Genomic DNA, 21,194 nt, shown 5'->3' with positions numbered 1-21,194 from the left:
TTTTGAGGTTCATTTTCGACATGAGTAAGAAAAAGTGTATTTTAGAGGCCAAATTTTTTCAAAAAAAAAATTTCTCGAAATCTCAAACAATTTGATTGGGGAGCTTCATCTGTGAGAATTTTTTTTTTTTTGAGGTCATATTCAATCGATCAACCCTCTTTGGAGGACCATTTTGGACGTGAGTGAGGAAAAGTATATTTTTGGAGCTAAAATTTTTTCAAAAAAAATTCCTCGGATTCTCAAAAGGTTTGATAGGGGACCTACATCCTTGAGGATCTTTTTTCTATGGCATGTGCAATCGATCAACGCGTTTTTTTGAGGTTCATTTTCGACATGTGTGAGACAATGTGTATTTTTAGAAGCCAAATTTTTTCAAAAAAAATTCCTCGACGTCTCGGAATATTCAATTGATTGGCTGAAACTCTAAGAATTCTCTTTCTAGGTCACATTCAATCAGTCGACATGTTTTGAGGTCAATTTTCCACGTGAGTGATGTTTGAAGCTCAAATTTTTTCAAAAAAAATGCCTCAAAATCTCAAAATAATGATTGGGTTTTCTATCAAAGTCATGTTTGAAAAAATCGAAATGTGTTCTGGTGTCTTGAAATTTGTTGAATATTTTTTTGAAACATTTTGCTTTGATAATTCTTACAAAAATACCATATTTTTTGAGGAGGGGGGAGGGTATTGGCTTATTTTGTATTTTGAAAATGTCCTTCTGAAAGTTCTTCTGAGGTCTTTCATTTTTGTCTCGAAATTTTGTTGACCTCAGTGCCTTGAGAAATTTAGGTCTGCAAAAATAATGCATATTATTTTCCCCTTTTCTCTCAAAATTGGGCCTCGTCCAAACGTCATTTTAATTCGAAATGTGACTAGAAATGAGGGTCTTTTGGAAAATAACCAACAATTCATCGGTTTATAGGTACAATTTTTAGGTACGTAATTTTGGAAAATTCAGAATTTCGTGGGACTCTCATTTTCTTGTTTGGACTGCTGAAATTTTTTGGAGAGTTATTTTATGGGGTTTGGTTATCATGTTTGATGTTTTCGTTTGAAAAAATCTGCAAAACTGGTGCAGGAGTGATCGAGGGGGTTCCTTTGAAAGAGAGGCATAGCTTTCCAGATTGAATATCAGTACTACGAAATATTACGAAAATACCCCCCCCCCTCCTTCCACTCGAGAGAGTTTTGGACGGACAAAAGGCTTTTTTCTTTGAACTTGAAAATTTCCTTTTTCTGAATTTTATTGCAGGAAAGGAGGGGGAGGGTTGAACTTGTGACATTCTGATGTGTAAGTATGTACTGGAAATAAAACTGAAGGAAGTCGATGATTTTTTTAGATTTTTACCCCCCTCCTTCCCCCCATATTCTCTTCGATTTTTAATTTTTTTTTTGAAAAAATGACACGTAAAATTGAAATGCCATCGAATTATTGAAATACTGATCAATTTTTTGTTTTGTTTTTGTTTCCAGGTAAATACGAAATATTGCAGTTAGCCTTTGGATCAATTGATATTCGTGGTTATGGTTTCAATTGTTGAAGCAGTGGTGTGATTATTCCTATAATAGTTCGAAGAATCCGTCTCTTGGATATGGATCCCTTCGACATGGGTAACTTTGTTGTGGAAATTCCTCTTCAGTCTTCTCGTAAGGTTTTCAGTTCTTATATAAATAATAAATTTTGAGAGGTTAATGCCAGACTGATGGCAGATTTGCAGCTTCTTCATATCGAGTAATAAATAATTGAAGTTCATTTTGCATGAGAGATGGTTTACCAAAAACTAACTATGGGTTGAAAACTGAACTGTAGGGTGCTTTGTGCAATGCCCAATCGTCCATTTTCGTCTTAATTTCCAATTTCGCCGGTACACTCTTCAGGTAGCACGTGATTAGCACCAATATTGCTACTGCTCCCGAATCACCCTCTCAAATGAATATCTGCCCCTGCCCAACCACCTATCAAGTTTTATGGTGTAGTGGAGCCAGACCAGAGCAGAGCAGTTGCATTGACTCTCGTCTCTATGGCAATCGGCAATCAACACTGGTACCGGTTCGTTTGTGGTGGTTGATGACTTGCACGGGTTGCCAAAGACCAACCAAGAGGTGGAGGAAAGCACACATGACGCTGACAGATGTTAATACAAGGAGTAGGTACGCGACTGCTGAATACGCAGAGAGTGGCAGAAGAGTGCAAACTGCGGACTATTATGGTGGCACGTATGCCTATCTTAAAGAGGTCTGACATCGACCGACAGCCACACCGGCTTGGTACATTGGTATGTACCTCTACCTATACGAAGAAGACTCTTCATCGACGTTCGACTTGGTATACTCTTGGTAGACTGTTGCCTGTTGCTTTGCTGTTGCGGTGGCAACTCATGGCATGGCAAGTCCGCGAGCTGTGAGCAGAAGAGAAAGAGCGGAGTCGACGAGCCCGAGGAATTGTAGTGGGAGTTGTTCGACTGTGAGGTTCGCTTCCGTTGACTTGTATGTATGTGTGTGTGAGTGATAACGCAACTAACAACAATCGTGAATCGGTGAATCGGTCCCGTAGTAATGTAGTATCGACGAGCATCGAATACTACCTACAACGTGGATATAATAGTGCGAAATATACTAAAACAACGACGACGTTGTTAATTATTATTAGATTTTTCATAATCGATCGTGTATGTATTGTTTTACGTGGCGGTGGAAAAATTAATTTCGAAAGAGAGCTAAATTTCGCGGTGTGGTGCGATGTGCGGTCGCGAACCGGTGCGACGATCAAGGTGATGGTGAAAAAATCTCGATGATAACGTGTCGGAATCAATCGGGTGCTGTGTTGTGATCTAATGTGTGGGTGTGCGTCGGTGTTTCGATTCAGATCGAAGAAGTAAGTGGTCTGATCGAATGATGATGCTACGTGTACCGACGACGACGTACGATTCGTAATTGCCAATTGGCCAGATTGTCGAATAGGTTCGCGAATCATTAAACCAGTTTCACGTGTACCGATTGGGTCCATACATTGTTACGTTTTGACCGGTCGACGGTCGGCCTCAGAATATAGATTCGATTGTGAACTCGTATAATATGTAAATACTTCCCACTCGAGATGACTATACAGCAACAGGTGGATCGCGATGTTGGCGGATACCAGATTCAAGGAGGGGGGGGGTATTTCTACATGTGCTTTGGTATAGATATAGTGACGAGTTGCCCTGGCAGGGGTTGGGGATGGTTAGGGTGAAATGTGCCATGAAATATGAGGGTTTTGTAAGATGATGATATTACCTACCATAATGTGTTCGTTGTCGTAATACGATCTAAAATCTAGATTTTCTAGTCTGTTTTGGGGACCTGATTACGTAAATGGCGTGTATTTGAACACTCCCTGAGACAGATGGTACCCCTTTGGGTTGATCTATGCGGGTCATTTGTTGTGACCTGGCTGTGCAAAGGTGATACCTCATTTACACGAGATTTGATACGATTTTTTTTTCGTTCGATTTTGAATCAATTCTAAAAGACATTACGTTGCTCAAAATGGCTCATTTTACACGAGATTTGATCCGATTTTTTTTCATTCAATTTTGAATCAATTTTAGAGTACTTGAGGTTGCTCAAAATGACGATTTTGTTCTGTGAGATCACGATCGTACTCGATAATTCCGATATATCTGCTGTATTGCTGCTACTACGTGTGAATATATGACGTGATTGTTATTATGCTAGTTGTCGTAATAAGTACTAATGTAGTTGTAGGTATTAAAACAGAGTAGAGAATATTATTGTCGTTGTCGATTTCAATCGACATTCGACGACAATCGACAAACAATTTGAACGAGTTTTTTTTTGTTATGCGCGCGCCTTCTCTTCTTAAGTAATATAGGTACACGCGTGCTTGGCGTTTTAAAAAGCAGAAGAAGAAGAATGCTGTGTATGTGTGTATCTATCGTGTACCTGTAGTGTACCTGTGTACCTTTATATACCTATACTATACGTGTATGAGCTGTTTGTGAGCTGCTTTGCTTTGCTTTGCATTGGTACGTACGAGTATTTGTACACCGCGTATCAGACCGGTATACACGCTGCGGTTGTGCCTTGTGCCTTGTGCTCGAGTATAATATGTGAAAGATAACGCGACATCATCGTTCATCGACTGCGACCTACCTATGTGTACAGGTATCCCCCCAGAGAGATCATTGCACGACTTGCAGGAATGCGTTTAATCCAGACTGATTGAGAAGGGTTATGGTTGTGAGATTTTTCTGAATTTGGGAGGTGAATTAGCCCAGGGGAGAGAATACAGAAGTAATAGCAGGGTTGGTAACCGGTGGCTTTTACCTAAATGTTTCACTTGTTTGCTAAAAATTGCTAAAAAAATTCAATTTTTTGTCAAAAATTACTAAAAATTGTGTTTTTTATGCAGAAAATGACGAAAAATCTCAATTTTTTTCATAAACTGCTGAAAAATTACGCTTTTTTGGCAAAATTTGAGAAATAATCATACTTTCCTGGCAAAAATTTGAAAAAAAAATGATTTTTTGCCATTAATTGACAAATAGTTCACTTTTTACCAAAAATTACTAAAAATTGTGTCTTTTTTGCAGAAAATGCCAAAAATCTCAATTTTTTCATAAATTGCTAAAAGATATTACCTTTTTTTTTGCCAAAAATTTCAACTTTCACGTCAATAATTGCCAAAAAATCTAACTTTTGGCTATTATAGAAAAGTTGAGAAACATTCGTCACACTTTCCTGACAAAAATTTGAAAAAAGTATAATTTTTGTCATTTATTGCCAAAATTCATTTTTTACATTCTTTTAAATGTGATTTTTTGGATTTCTTGAAATTTTTTTTTCTATATCATAAATTTATTTGAGGAGCACAGGGAAAGAACGATGTAACTTGATTTTTTTCAATTTTTTTTTTTTAGCGAAATTCTGTTCATTGAGGAATGCTCTTTCATGTAGTGTACGTAGTTTATCTTGAAAGTATTTTTATCGGCACTATTTTTTCTCAAAAAACAAAAAATTGTAAGAGATGAAAAATCGAAAGTTTGAGGTGAAAAAAAATTATACCATAAATTTTTTATTTTTTTTTTCTCGGTGGTATTTTATTCATTGAGCTAAGCACTTTCACCCAATGTTTATGAAAAATGCACATTTGTTCTATTTCATTCAGAATAACGACTTGAAAATTGCACAAAAAACAAATACAGGGAAAGAACGACATAACCTGGCTGTTTACAGGGAAAGAACGACGTAAGTGGGCCGCGTACAGGGAAAGAACGATGTAAGTAGGTGGTTTTCGGAGCAAAACGTTGCTTGCGCGTTAGTTTAAAAATGCTCTCATTGTATTCTGATGACTCGTGAATGATATTTTCATGCTCAGAATTGTTCTAATAGACTTTAGAAATATATCTGAAACAAAACTCACGCCAAATAATAATTATTTTCCAACTGAGAAACATTTCAATCTTTAAAATGCTCTCCTGTAAAATTTGCAAAATACCACTTACATCGTTCTTTCCCTGTGCTCTTCATTTATTTATTTATCTATCTGAAGGAACAAAAAGGAAAGCAATCTGATTACAATTCCAGGAGAGAGTGCAAAAGTAACAGCAGGGGTCGTACTTATTCTGTGGCTTTTACCTGAATGTCTCAATTTTTTTGTTAAAAATTACCCAAAAAATGCAATTTCTTATCAAAAATTACTAAAAATCGTCTTTTTTGTAGAAAATGCCAAAAAATCTCAATTTTTCTCATAAATTGCTAAAAAAGTACCCTTTTTTCCAAAAATTTCAACAACGGTTGGAGAGGGGTAGGGAGGGGTTGACAAGTTGAAATCTCCGAACTATGCACTTATAGGGTACTCTCAAAATATTCTCACCGAAACTCGTCATTTTTATTCAAGTTATGGGGGAGGGGTTCTCAGCAATGGCATAAAATCAAAAATCGTCTTTTTTGCAGAAAATCCCAAAAACTCTAAATTTTTCTCATAATTGCCAAAAAATGAACGTTTTTCGCAAAAAATTCCAACGGTTGGGAGAGGGGTAGGGATGGGTTGAAAAGTTGAAATCTCCGAAATATGCATTTAGGGTACTCTCAAAATATTCTCAGTCACCGAAACTCACCATTTTTAGTCAAGTTATTGGTGGGGGAGGGGAGGGGGGGGGGGTTCTCAGCAATGACATAAAATCAAAAATCGTCGAATAGAACACTCGAAAATCTACTTTTTCATAACTAGGGACAGGCAGGGAGTGGCTGAGAAAGTCGAAATTCCCAAAATATACATCTAGACTCTAGAGTACTCCCATTGTACCTGTTTTCCCCAATTTCAGACTCTTAGATCAATTTGAAGGTGTGAGAGACGTTAATACCCGAGGTTTTTCAAAATGATAAATAACAAAAAAAATTCAAATTTCTTTTCTTCATAATGCTCTGGAGGTGTTGATTTTTTGACGTATTATAAATCTAATATTTTTGATTTTTCTTCGATTAATATGCGGATTTTGAAGTTTTTGACTCTCCTCCGTCCCTCCTAAAATTTGTACATTTGCGAATCCATAGTGAAAAACACCTCCAGCTCCACTCAAACCTCTCTATTTCAACGCTAGAGTATTTCTGAATATTGAATTACCCACAGAAAATTTTGTTGCTGAGATATTCTGAAGTATACATAAATGCAAAAGTACTTCATCAGCTGTGATTTCAGATGCTGAGGTTCATTTTTGGAGGTTTCGGGAATTTTTAATTGACCAATTTGAACGAAAAAAAGCCAAAAAATTGAAATGAATGAGCTTGAAAGTTGAAATTTGGCATTTATAGTTTATCCCTTCTTCCTCCACCTCCCTCCTCTCGAATTGTTTGGAAATGGTTTCGAGCTGTTTTTAGCAATTCTGAAGCTGATTAGGTTAAATTTTTAGAAATTGAAAATTCCGAAACAAATTTTTGGAAATGAAAAATTCCAAAAAATTTCCCCCAATAAAACTAAAAAATTTAAATTTACTTTATACTCCATTTTCGACGTGCTGAGTCGACTGATGATTTTTAAGCTGTTCTATAGTCTCTAATTCTAGTTTTTCAGAAAAATGTCCTAAAATCTGTCTAAACGAAATTGTAAGCTCCTGTAACTTTTTTCAATCGACTCAGCGTCGTTTAGTAAAATGAGTATAGAATAAATTTCAGTTTTTCAACTTCATTGGTAGAAGTATCGAGGAAATTTCAATTTTCAGAAATTTTCTGAGGGCTGCAGAACTGCTCAAACGAGTCGTAACTGTTTACACGAGTCATTGATTCAGATGAGAGAGGAAAGAGGGTGTTCAAAAATTGAATAAAAACTGAATTTCAATTTTCGTACTCAAATGGATAAAATTTTGATTTTCTTTCGCTTTTTTTTTTTTAGCGAAAATGGAATTTTTGAAAATTTTCCAAAGTTACCTATAAAAGTTTTTGGCTGGAAGGATTGCATGCTCTTTTGATGTTGCTTTGTATGGTTCTAAAATTATTCTGAAGGTTGGGACTTCTCTTTTGGAAGGAAAATGAGGCTGAATATTGAAATTTTTATTCAAATTTGGTGAAGGAACTATGAAAAAGCTCATGAAGAAAGAAGTTAGTTCTTATCATTTGAGTCTGGGCACTTGGAAAATGGTCGAGAAGAGTTTAAAAAGTAGTTCTGAATGGTGGAATACCCTTTTCGAAAAGAGGGGATGAAATTTGAAAAACGTCGCCTCATCTTAAAATGTGAATTTTTGAAATTTTGAGATAGAAAAAAGTGATCTCTGAGGAACCCTGCAGTGAAGGAGTAGAGAAGAGAGATGAAAAACAAAATTGATCATTTTACTTAAATAAGTAACTATCTCATTTTTTCAGACGTCCTTTGGCATGAACTCTCTAATTTTTGCTCGAAATTTAATTTTATGCTCCACAACTTGTTTCCATTCGTTTTTTATTTTTTTTTTTTATTTTGTAGGATCTTGAGATTTTTCAAAAAGTCTATTTTCTGTGATTTCAATTTTTTCTTCACAAATACTTAGTTAATTGACCCAGCTTGAAGCTTCTAATTTTTGCTCCAAATATTTCCAAAACGAATCGAAAAAAGTTGTTACATCATCTCATCTGCAGGTGGGAAATCATGCTGTACGATTTTTTCATTGTGTATCGCAAAATTCTTAGTTTTTGCCTAAAATATTTTTTTTTTAAAATTTTTTTCAATTCTTTTTTGGAAAAACTGAGTTTTGAAGAACTCTAAGTAAGTGTTTTACAAAAAAAAAAAAAAAAATCAAGAACAATAAAATTGTGGAAAATGAAAATTTCTTACTGATGTTGTTATTAATTTTTTTTATAAGATTCTGTTTTTGAGATATTTGTAGCAAAATTAAACTTTCAATAGCCTATTTTGATAATTTATTTGACGTAAAAAATCATCTTTTTTAGGAATAGGTGTCTACGATGCTATCTCATCGATTGTACCACCAAGTGAGGAATTAGAATACGTCATGAAAAAACTGTGAATATTTGCTATTGTTCGAGTTGACCTTTCCTTGAGCTGATAAAATAAGAATGTATTTTTTTGCTATAGTATGACAAATCGCTTTACTTATTCTTTATTTTGTACGAAATTGGTACCGTTACCGTTCGATGAAATTAATTCTTCTTAGAAATTAAAGGCGTGAATTAATGGAATGTTGATTATATTGACGAGACGTGTGCAGTCCTTTTTTTTGTTTTTTTTTATGTATACTTATTCTGGAAAAAACGTTTATGACCAACTTGCATTACTTAATAATAATAAAAGCCCGATGAAGATGGGGAATGAGGTCTTTGAAATCGATTGTATTTTGTATGTATTGTTTAATGCTTTGCGGTGGCATTACATATGCGGTTTGTACGAGTAATGGAATGGCACATGCGTATGTGTAATTGTATTCTGTATGTATGTATTATGACGTATTACACGTTTGTATTGTATTAGAGAAGTACCTTATATACCTACACTTACACATCATACGAAATAAGAATTGTTTAATTAAGGAATTCCTTCTATACGGATGACCTTAAGAAGCGTGAGAAAGTCGTATAGTGTGGTTTCGTTTTTTTTTTTTGGCCAATGTGCGGGTGCTTGTGTGATGAGTATATAGGATCGAACGTGGATCGACTTTCGAGAAAAGAGGTATAGTTTAAGTGGTGGTGATTCATTGAGAAAGTCGAACGAATGAGTGGTCGTTTTGTCATTGTTTTTTTCCTTTCTGGTTGCGAAAAAGATAGACGAGGTTAAATTGATAATTGATGAGGCCAGGAGATGAGAAAGGGAGGGTTTAAGTGACAAAAAAATTGGGAAATTTATTCGAACTCCATATTTTTTCGAAGGTGGGGGGGGGGGGGGGGGTAAGATGAACTATAGATTTGAAAAAATTAATTTCGCCAGGAAAAATCTAAAATATTAATAATTACAATAAATTTGAGTTTTCTGAACCAAGAACAAATGTTGAGCATTTTTCAAAAATTATTCTCCAATTTTTTCTGAATTAAAAAATTATCTATCACCAAATTATTTGTATTTGCGTCTAATCTCAGCGAAAATTTTCTTCGACTTGACTTCGAATGGTTCAATTTTTTCCTCATAACTGGCTTTACCCTATCTCTCCCCTCTTTTTTTTCGCTTTCCGCCGAATGAAATTACCAACGAGATAGGAGACGTGTTTTTCGAGTTTTCGAACTCCCTTCTCTTCTGTGTATATCTTGCGCATGTTGTCGCATTTCACGAGTCATTAATTCGATGATTAATCGAATGATTATACAGAGAGAAAAGGTGCAATTGAGAACGAACTATTTTCATTTTTTCCCTCTATTTTGAGAAATGTTTTCATAATTTCTGATGCAATGGTTTATATGAACTGCAAGAACTTGTACTAAGAACTAAGAATCTGCAATTTTATGAAATATATCTAAGTAGGTAACTTACTTACTTCTAACCGGAAAAGGAAGATGTATTTTTCCCTCATGCTGCAAAATAAAATTAATATTTATGTAACGAACAGAGTTATTAATTTTTAAAACGACTCGATTCTTTTGCATTTTTTTTATTCGTTGCAAAAATTGAATTTTATGTAGGTATTTTATATTTTGGTTCGTTTTTTTTTGTCTCGACTACTTTAAACGGAACGTAAAACGACAAATACGTGGTTTTGCGAGTAAACTTTGTAGCTACGAGTGAAATTTATTATCACACTATTTTACATTCGTCCTTGGCTTTGGGTGTTGTTAATCAGCGGTTTTTATTTTGGCACGAATTATGCACGTTATCGATAGGAAACATGTTAAAAAGAGTGCAGAACCTTTTCCTATATACGTAATTTTTCAATTTTACATTTGCACGTACTCGTATAATATGCAGTAGTTGGTTGTTTTATTAGCTCATCGTGTTAGGTGTAAAGTGAACTCGCGATGATAACCTTTTAGCACGCTCGAAGATTTGATTTAAAATTGCATACAAGTCGTATATTTGGATCAAATTAAATAAAACACGAAAAAATATATTAGAATTGTTCGGTATAGTATAGTGATTCGCGATTATTCGCGAACAACGAACGTGAATCAGTTGATGATGTGAATTGAGATGTAGTTAAATCGCGTAGATTTATTGGAAAAAATATGTTAGTCGTTTTTCTTATTGCTGTGACTGTGAGTGTGATTAAACTGTTGTTGTGCTCTATGGAAAAATTGATTAAACGATCGTTCGGTAAGTACTAAGTTGCTGAGTATTGAATTTATTTAATTTTTTTGCTCACTTTGCTCGAATGACGATGAAAGAAAACGAGTGTAAAATTATTTGTAGGTATTAATGGAAGAGAGAAAGAATAAGAGAAAAAGTAGGAGGAGGAGGAAATAAAAGTGAAATTATTGTAGTCGTTATCGCGATGATGACGACGGTGGCTTGGTACTTGTACTTGGTAGTTAGCACGCGTTTGTGTGTGTATTGTTAACAATAGTAGTACTAATGTAATTGATAAATGAACGTATATTTAATACTCGGGTTGGAAAAAATTTCCATCTTATATATACGTTCCATTCGGAGATTTGTGCTCTTTTAAGCGCAACAATTGGCGAACCGGTTTGATAAAGCAAAGGTGTGAGATGAATTTTACACCATGTGTCCCGTTAGAGGTTGGCGAAACTATCGAGATCCCAGTGAAGTGCTCGACAGTGTACGAGAGAACGTGTTCGCAATAATGGAAATAACTCCTATGAAGTAAACGGTACTCGTTATGGGTACGAATTTCGTTATAATTGTGTAGATTTTGTTGTGATGATGGGAAAGGTATTGGAGGAGGTATTGGTTTGGAAAGCGTGCCGAAAGGTGGGTTAAGATTGGATTAAGCGGGCTGAATCATCCTCCAGACTGTTTCTTTTATCCGAAAATTAATTTAGGGTGTTAGGTAAGAGATCGTAGGTATAGTTTCGAGAAATTTTCAAGACTTTGTGGTGTGAATTCCCTTCTTTTTAAGGTCCCTAATTCAGATCACCGAAAATGGACTCGGGAGCTCAAAATTTAAAAATATGGATATCTCTGTCGGGTTTTTGAAAACTGGCCATTTTACATCCTCCTCTTTGTAGTTTTATTCACGATTTTGGGCAAAAATGTCAAAAATTGACTCATCAGCACAAAATGTACATACAATTCAGATACTTGACTCGTGCTTTCCAAAAAATTGCTCATTTGCACTCATTTTTTTCTTATTTCAATTTTAGCTTAAAAATAATGCTAAAAATGAATTTAGAAGTCCAAAATATGTGAATTTCGACTCTTTGATCTTATAATTTTTCAAAAATTTACCCCTTCGCATCTCCCTTCCCTTCTTTTTTGAAGTTCAATTTTTATTCTAGGGTGAAATGATACGAGTATTTTGACCAAGGAGCACAAAACACGTAGATTTTGACTCTTGAATCCTTCATTTGCATTTTTTTTTCAAAATTTTGTTTTTTGGTGCCCATGCCCCTTCTTTTCCTCAATTGGGGACCCAGTTTTCATCCTAGGGTGACAATGGTATCAGAAATGGATTTTTGTAGATGGTTAAAATATTGTTGAATTTTGATACTTTTCTCGCCTTTTTCAAAAATTTAGACCCTTGCACCTCACCTCTCCCTTTTTTGAAGCAGGTATAGTTTTCATTCCAGGCTGAAAAATGTATTCAAAAATTCAAAATATACTAATTTTGACCCCTTTCTTGCATTTTTTTTTCAAAAAATTGATTTTTTTGTCCCTCCCCCCCCTCTTATAGGGCTCAATTTTTTATTTTAGGGTAAAAGTGTTATCAGAAATGGATTTAGGACGTTAAAATGTGTAGATTTCGATACCTGACTCGCTTTTTTCAAAAATTTGTTCCTTTGTGTCTACTTCCCTCCTCTTTAAAAATCCAATTTTCATTTTAGGGCGAAATTGTCAAGTGTCAAAAGTGGATTTAAGAGGTCAAAGTAAGTAAATTCCAATGCCTTAATCGCAGTTTTCAAAAATTTACCTCCTTGTACTCCCCTCCTCTCCCCTCTACATCTGTTTAGACCCAATTTTTGTGTACAAAAATAGTTTTAGGGGGTCCAAAATGAGTAATTTCTGGACTCTTCTCGCATTTTTCAAGAATGTGTCTCCTTGTGTCTCTCTCTACCCCTCTCCTCGCCTGTTTTGAAGTCAAATTATTGTTTTCAAAATTACATTTAGATCAAAGTAAGTAGATTAGGTTTTCAGGACCCTTCTCGCATTTTTCAAAGATTTGAGAAAAAGTCGTAGAATAATTGCTAAAATTAGGTAAGTCAAACTTTCAAAAATGACTTTCTGTTATTTTGTCAGACTTATTTTAGGTTGAAAATTTCCCATTTCTGTGTCAGAATTTTTTTAATAACTTCATTTTTAAGAAAAATCTTTTCTCGGTCCCCAAAATAATGTCAGTTCTATTTTTACCTATAAAGTCCCCAAAAATTGAAAAAAAAACAAAAATTAAAAATAAAAAATCAAAGTTTGTAAAAAAAGTTTTTTCGAAATTGAAAAAAAAATCAACTTTTTGAACCCGAGGGAAAATTAAAAAATATGGAAGTATTTTCTCATAAGGCCAAACAACTTTGAGAGAGGATGGGAATTTTTTTTATCTTTCCCAAGATCTGGCCCCCCCCTTCTTCCCCTCTTCAAAAAAGAACATAGCAAATTTCACTCTTTGATATTTCTGAAAAACACCCAATTTACATTAATTTTCTGAATGAAAAATTGAAAATTTTGTTTCATTTTTAAAATTTTGCTTTTTCAACATTTTAGGAAAATGTTCGTGTTCAAAAAAGTTTTTGATTAAGAAAAAAGTTGCATAAAGAAAATCTTAATCAGCGAGCTTTTTATTGTGGGTGATCGTTTTTTTTTAAAAATTGTATTTGTACGTAATTTTGATCAATAAAATTGTGAATTTCTTTTTGGTCGTTTTGAAGCTTGAAATGAATATTTAATTAAGAAAATTCCTATCAATTCTTGTGAGCATTTTTTGAATATTTTTTTCTACTCTTATGCCTCAAAGTTGTTCGATTTTATGGCGATTTAAAAAAAAAAACCGAAGATTTTTCTGCCCTCAAACTTGAAATCTAGTTGTGCCTGGAAGTCCCCCCCCCCCCGAGTTCAAAAATTCAATTGTTGTGAAAATTTTTTCATTTCTGCGTAAAAATTTTTCTGAATAATTTCCTTTTCAAGAAAAAACCTCCCCTAAAACATGATGTTTGATGGAAAAAATCTGAAGGTATTTTGCCCTCAAACTTGAAATAAAGTTGTACCGGGAAGCTCCTTCCCCCCCTCCCCTCCCCTCCACCCCTGGTTTGAGAGCAAATTTTCGTTAAAAAAATTAGATTTAGGAGGTTTAAAATGAGTGGTTTTTGAGACCCTCTTGCATTTTTCAAAAATTTGTCCTCTTTGTGCTTTCAGTCCCCTCTCCTGTTTTGAGGCCAAATTTTCGTTTAAAAAACTAGATTTAGGAGGTCCAAAATGAGTAGATTTTGAAACTCCTATCGAATTTTTCATAAAAATTGTCCTCTTGTGCCTTCTGCCCCTCTCCTCCTTTCACTTGTTATTAGGCCAAATTTTCGTTTTCAAAAATACATTCTGGAGGTCAAAGTAGATCAGGTTTTCAGGACCCTTCTCGCATTTTTCAAAGATTTGTCCCCTTGTACTCCCCTCTCCTTCCCATTCATCTTTTTAGGGCAAATTTTCGTTTTCAAAGGTACATTTCGGAGGTCAAAGTGACCAGTAGGTAGATTTCGGGACCCTACTCGAATTTTTCGAAGATTGTCTTCTTGGATCCCCTCCCCTTCCTCTTTTGAGGTCCAATTTTCATTCGAGAGTAAAAATCGTACTAGAAATACGGTTCAGATGCTTAAAATATGGCATGATTTCGAAACCTTCTGTACATTTTTTTTTTTTTCAAAAATTTGGCTTTTTGTACCTCTTCTCTTTTAGGGGCCCTATTTTTAATAAAAGGCAAAAATGCCATCAAACATAGATTTAGAAGATCAAATTTTACGTATCTTACTCGCATTTTGCAAAAATTCCTCCCTGTAAACCCCTTATTCCTCCCCTCTTTTGGGCCTCTATTTTCAATTCAGGATGAAAAGTTGTCACGTCTGAAGATTTATGGCGATTTCATGTGTAGTTTGAACAACAAACCTCTTGAAAAAATTGTAATTAAAAAATTATACCTACTCGTACTTGGGAAAATTTCAATTTTCTTATCTTTTGACTTGAGTAGGCTTTGAAAATTTTCCTATTCATATTAAGCAGTGCTCCTCATAATTACTTTTATCTAAATTTATGTTCTGTTGTTTTTTTTTTCTTAATTTTTTGAAGTGTTGGGTCGAAAATTCTAAGAAATGCTCGATAATACATAGGTATGAATTTTTTTCATTTTACTCCCTCAAAAGCTTCCCGTTCTACGAAGATTTTTTCAAATAGGACGTGTAAAGATCTGAGCTTTGAAGAATTCAAAAATAAGTGTGTAACCGATACCGAAAAATTTGAAGGTCCTAATCTTACTCGTTTACCTATTCGTCCGACCAATAAACTCGTTAGCTTTCTCTCTTGTGTATAGATAACTAAATACCTATGATTTTTGTCGGCACACGATTATTAAGTTTATGAGGAATGAGGTTCAGGTAATATATACTCGACACTATTCGGAGGTTTCTCATTCTCATTAATTAAAGGTGTAATATACAATGTACATAGATCCGTCATACTATAGACTGGGGGGGGGGTGGTGGGGGTGATGATTATGAGAGATGAGAGAGGAAGAAGTATGGGTATGGGTAATGGGTACATGAGCTGGAGATTCTCTTCTCGCGCTTAAATAACGACGATCAAGATAAGAGAAGTCCATACTTCATAGGATTATAGTGGTCGGCGACTCGGCGTATATTTCGCATTTTTCGCGTATAATTAAGAGCTTGATTTCCGTTTCGTTTCCCTCTCCATTTTTTCTATAAGCGCGGTGAATAAGATAAAGTGTTGAAAGGTTATGGACATGGAGTGTGTGCTTGAGCTATGAAGGAGAATCGATGTGTGCGGCGAAAGGGTCATTTGCAAGTGGGTAATTTGATGTCGTCAAAAATGTCTAAATAATATGTTATTTGATCGCGCGCGGCTAGCTCGGTACCAAATTAATGCAATTAACGTTAAACGTGTATGGGTATGGTAATTTGATTCCTCTTTTTTTCTCTCTTTTTTCGCTCGATGAACGACGAGTGATAGGAGGACGACGACGACGCGACGTGCTGTCGAAGCTCGGAATATATAATTAGGAAAGATTTGTGGACTGTAATCGGATATGTGAGATTGTATTAATTAGAATAGTACATACACGAGTTGAGTTGATATTGACTCGTGTTTGCGTTGTTTTTTTTTTCTTTTTTCAAATTGAGAGATATGTTTATAGATGTTTTGAAGCAACATGTGTAATATTCATTGACGTGCCTGTATAAATATTGGTATGGCTGATGAATAACTCGGATAAATTTTATTTGAGAGGGTATATAATTTTGCGTTGCTTGATTCAATTTGTCTTATGAGAGGTCATGTGCATGTGGAATTGTGGAATGATTGCCTGAATGGGTGTGTTTATGGAGCGGATTGTTGCGGGAGTTTTCCAGTTTGTGTATATTTGTAAAATAATTGTTGAATTAAATGGTATGCTGAGTGTATGATTGTGGAACATTTAATCAGATTGCTGGAATTTTAGATTCTCAATTTAAGATGAAATGCAAAAATTATTTTCATTATTTTTTTCCTTAGCTGATCATAATCTCATTTTTGATCCTGATTACCTGGTGGAAATTCCATTTTGAATGACACATTCGGCATAAAAATACGATACTTACTAGAAATTACTAGTATGGTTTGTAAATGACCGTCGTATTATTGTATTTACTCTGTAATTACCGTTATATTGCTGTATTACCGTAATTACTTGGTCATTACCATTGTATTACCGCAATTATTTGGTAAATATTATCGTATTACCGCAATCACTCAGTAATTACCATCATATTACAGTGAATACTTGGAGATTACCGTCATATTATCGTATTACCATAAATACTCGTTAATTACCATGGTATTACCGTAATTATTTGGTAATTACCATCCTATTACCGTAATTACTCGGTAATTTTTGTCGTATTTTCAGTGATAGTAACCGTAACCATAACCAAAAAACTGAAACCGTAACCGAAAACCCGAACAAGACCGTTATTTTACCCATTATCAAACTGTAACCGAAACCGAAAACCAAAATTTTCCTATAGGTTTTATAAAAACCGCAAAAGAACATAATGAGAACAGTGAGAGTGAAACCAAAACCGTATAAACCTATATAATTTATTTTGATTACGGTTTTTTCAATTTTTTAATCAATTTTTTAAGATTTTTTAAAGTTTTGCGACTCAAAAATCGAGGAGAATCGACAATATTTTTGATCGTTGTGAAATAATTTCTGATATTTTATTACTAAGATTTAACTATAAGATCAACCACTCATTAGCCATTTTATCATTTTATGAGATTGAGAAATTTTGAAGAAAAAAATTGAAAATATGTAAAACAGAAAAAAAAGCAAAACCGAAATGTTTGTGAATAAAATCAAAACCAAAACCGAAAAATTTCAACAAAAAAATTGGAGTAAACCATAACAGTCATAAAAAAATAATGGTTACCACCCCTTCGTATTTCTATATTAATTACTCGGTAATTACCGTCGTATTTCCGTAATTACTCGTCATTTACCATCGTATTTCCGTAATTACTTGGTAATTACCGTTGTATTCCCGTAATTACTCGGTTATTTTTGTCATATTTTCGTAATTACTTGGTAATTACCGTTGTATTTCCGTAATTACTCGGTAATTACCGTCGTATTTCCGTAATTACTCGGTAATGACCGCCGTATTTCCGTAATTACTCGGTAATTACCGTCGTATTTCCGTAATTACTCGGTAATCACCGTCGTATTTCCGTAATTACTCGGTAATCACCGTCGTATTTCCGTAATTACTTGGTAATTACCGTTGTATTCCCGTAATTACTCGGTTATTTTTGTCATATTTTCGTAATTGCTCGGTAATTACCGTCGTATTTCCGTAATTACTCGGTAATTACCATAATCAATCGGCAATTATCATCGTATTAGCAGTGATGTTGACCATGATTGCAATTTTTTAACCAAAAGGGATTCAAACCACTCAAATGAGCCAAAAACTGTAACCATAACCATAACCAAAATTATTGATGTACAATTTTTTACCCAAAGCCATAGCCGTAAGTAACAGATTCATTTTACTCCAGCTTACAGTTAATTTAATTTGCAATTCAAGGTCCAAACATCAGCATGTGTTGTAACAAATTTCAACAGTCATTCACTTATCGTTCAATTGTGTTTTTTTTGGTCAAATTTCAAAGGTTTGAGCAATGGTTTGTGTAATTTTGGCTAATGCTAATTCCTTCATAATATTTTATTACTTTTTGGTGATTTTTATGATTTTTGCATTTCCTTACTTAAGGAGGAATTGAGGAAAAATGGTAAGCTTTGGTTTATAAACTAGATCAATACATATTACCATAATTACTCGGTAATTACCATAGTACCACGGCAATTTCCAGCACCATCGTATTACCGTAATTATTGGGTAATTACCATCGCATTACTCAGTAATTACCGTCCTATTACCATAATTTCTGGGTAATTACCGTCATATTACCGTAATTTCTGGGTAATTACCGTCATATTACCGTAATTTCTGGGTAATTACCGTCATATTACCGTAATTACTAGGTAATTACCGTGATATTACCATAATTACTGGGTAATTACCGTCATATTACCGTAATTACCGTCATATTACCGTAATTACAGTCATATTACCGTAATTACTGGGTAATTACCGTCATATTACCGTAATTACTAGGTAATTACCGTCATGCTACCGTAATTACTGGGTAATCACCATTGTATTACCGTAATTATTAGGTAATTATCATCGTATTACCGTATTTATTCGGTAATTACCATCTTACTATTGAAAGTGGTGGTAATTTGTTATCATTGCTCGGTAAGTTCCGTCTTTATTCCCTTTGCCTATAGTCTTTGATTTTCAGTGTGCACAACGTTGATCAATTTTTGGTATTTTTCTGGTAATTACGGTAATAATGTGGTAATTTGTGTAAAATTCGGGTAATTATGCGGTAATTTCCGTAATTTACGGTAAAAACGCTATTAGGAGTCATATTTCCCAAGATTATTGGTATATTTGCAATTTTGTGCAATTTTTCATTTTTTTCTGAGGAAATCTGATTTAGCAAAATCTAAGTTCTTCCTTTCCTGTTCTCTATTTTCACGAAAAATTCTATGTATTTTCAAGTACAGATATGTGGCATCTACCCTTCCCCGCCTCTTGCTTCATACGTTTTTTCCAAAAAAAGATATCAAATTAGTCTTCGTCATCGATCGCAGTCTCAACACATGGTAACTGTCACTGCAGCGCCACCATCCATCGTCAGTCATCGGATGAATACGATTTATCGTCCGCGTAGGCCTAAGTATACAGGTACTTATACATCGACTAATGAGGAAATGCGTCACTTTCAACTTGGTCAATGTCAAATGAGCGTAAGAAAGAGTACTTACGACTACGACTACGACTACGATTTACTTACCATTCAAAGGCCATTGCCGTGGAGACCGACGACGACGACGAAGCGACGATGACGACTACGGCGCGGCGGCGTCGAGTCGATAAATCGCGGGGGCGAACTAATCCTCTCAGTGACGTATGTGAAATTTATGCCTCGTCGAAGGTTGATTTTGAAATTTTCTTCCCATATTGCTTATTCATGCGTGCGATAGGCCATACACATTGAACAGGTAGACGAGTGCATTGACTTTTCTTTTTTATGTGTATAGAATTTTTCAAAACGAGGGCGTGTGTATACTGTTCACTGTTCACTGTGCGGACGAGGAATTCTGGCAGCGGTTTATGGGAAAAAGAAAGGGAAAGGATATGGTACCAACGGGTATTGTGCAAATAATAGAGAATTAGAAGGAAAAAAATCGTTGGTCGCGAGCCGGAGCGCGAACGTATTTGTATGTCTACGTATATACGACGCATTCGATTAACATAATTTATCGCGTATTTATATACGGATTGTTTTAAGGTATAGACAGAGAGAATAAGCACGCGTAGCTTTTAGATTAATTATCAAGCTGCGATGCGAGCTTTCGAAATTCTCGTGGTGTGTGCCATTATGGCGCAGACGTCTGGAAAAAGAGGCGAGGAAAGGAAATGAATGGAAAAATATGTGAAAGGATAAACATACACGTATATATGACTGTGTGGGCTTTGGTATTATCAGTAAACGAAGTACATATGTCTATCGTATATGTACCTTGGATAGTAATGAGCTTTGAATGTGTATGGAAACGGAGCTATAGGCTGCGAAGGACCCAGCGTGCAGCGTAGGCTGAAAATTTATCGTTCGAAATTGGCTTAATTGAATTAGTCGAGACGACTGACTGATTGAAACCTCTCGATGAATTTCGTCGGTTGTTTTGCGACGACGTCGAGAATGTGATTCGAATACTAAATGCTTGTTTGCGATACTTGGTGAAGAAAGGTCGATAACTTCTGTTCGATACGAATTGAGTAGAGGAGACGAGTGAAAAGTGAAAATTGAAGGAAAATTATCTGAATTTCGGGCCAAATCTTTTTAGTTTTCCAAACTCTATCGATATTATTTTTCAAATTTTCACCAATTTTTTTTTCAAACTTGGTAATTATTTTTCAAATGTTTAATTTTGAGAAGAAATTTCTTGATCAGGGTATTCTCACTCAGGATAGTCCTTAGAGGGTCTTGTACAATTATTATTAAACAAAATAAAAACAGAAAGAAATTAGATCAATTAATACAGCGCTCGACAATTTAAAAAGGTATATTATTAAAATTCAAAAAAATAACACCAGCAAAAAATTTATTCTCTTGTATCAAACTCATCGAAAACCTGCTACCACTGTCACTCTAAATATAAACCTAACCAACCCCATGCCATTTGGACTACATAAAAATAATGTTACCAGCACAGAGAATACAACTCTACATACACACGCATGCTCGACACTACGTTTAATCGTCTAATTAACGTGCACACTTTGTGCTCATGACGACGTACACTATCTCATAATTCGAAAGGCTGTTTAGGTGTTATCCCCCTTCACTTCACGTCGCACCACGAACTACTCATTCGTCGTCATCATCAACGTAAAAACGTAGAAGCTTTGAACTTTCGATGGGCACGATAACGCCAATTTTTTAGTACACCTGCAGTCGACTTAAAATGTAACGAGCAAAGTGCTCTTTTGAAGCAGAAATACGAGTAATGTTGATAATTTTACTGTAAATTCATCCACAGGTCTTCGAAATCTAATTACCGGATGAGGAGAGGATACGTGATACGTGGTTCGACATTTTTTCAAAAAAAATGGGAGGGGGAGAGTCGATTCAAAATTCTCAGACTTTGAAACAAAACGAATAAAAATTCAAAGTTGAAATTCTGAAAAAATGTTCATAGATGTACCTTTTGATACTTTTTCGAAATATTTAATTTTTGAGATCAGATCTTTTAATGGAGAGGGAGCACCCCC

At 34.8% G+C, this 21,194-nt stretch overlaps 1 protein-coding gene across 15 annotated transcripts in view; it reads left to right on the top strand.

The window, feature by feature from the left end:
- The window catches only part of shot (dystonin-like protein short stop), a 301,090-nt gene that overhangs the window by 67,962 nt on the left and 211,934 nt on the right, over positions 1-21,194 (top strand). For 4 of the 15 annotated variants that reach the window (XM_065366427.1, XM_065366386.1, XM_065366406.1 and 1 more), the window contains exon 1: positions 2,583-2,874. The exons of 4 other annotated variants lie outside the window; for them this stretch is intronic. Coding sequence is in view for 3 of the 11 variants with exons in the window: in XM_065366465.1 (XP_065222537.1) it covers positions 10,701-10,728 (28 nt within the window). In the remaining 8 variants the exon portion in view is untranslated. Of the gene's footprint in view, positions 1-2,579; positions 2,875-10,667; positions 10,729-21,194 lie in introns of those variants that run through there. 7 more of the 15 variants (XM_065366488.1, XM_065366480.1, XM_065366412.1 and 4 more) reach the window with 5 other exon arrangements.

The sequence above is a fragment of the Planococcus citri genome, chromosome 1 (assembly GCF_950023065.1).
Source record: "Planococcus citri chromosome 1, ihPlaCitr1.1, whole genome shotgun sequence".
Taxonomy (NCBI): Eukaryota; Metazoa; Arthropoda; class Insecta; order Hemiptera; family Pseudococcidae; genus Planococcus; species Planococcus citri.
The sequence above is the reverse complement of the archived record's forward strand: the minus strand, read 5'-3'. Positions and strand labels throughout refer to the sequence as shown.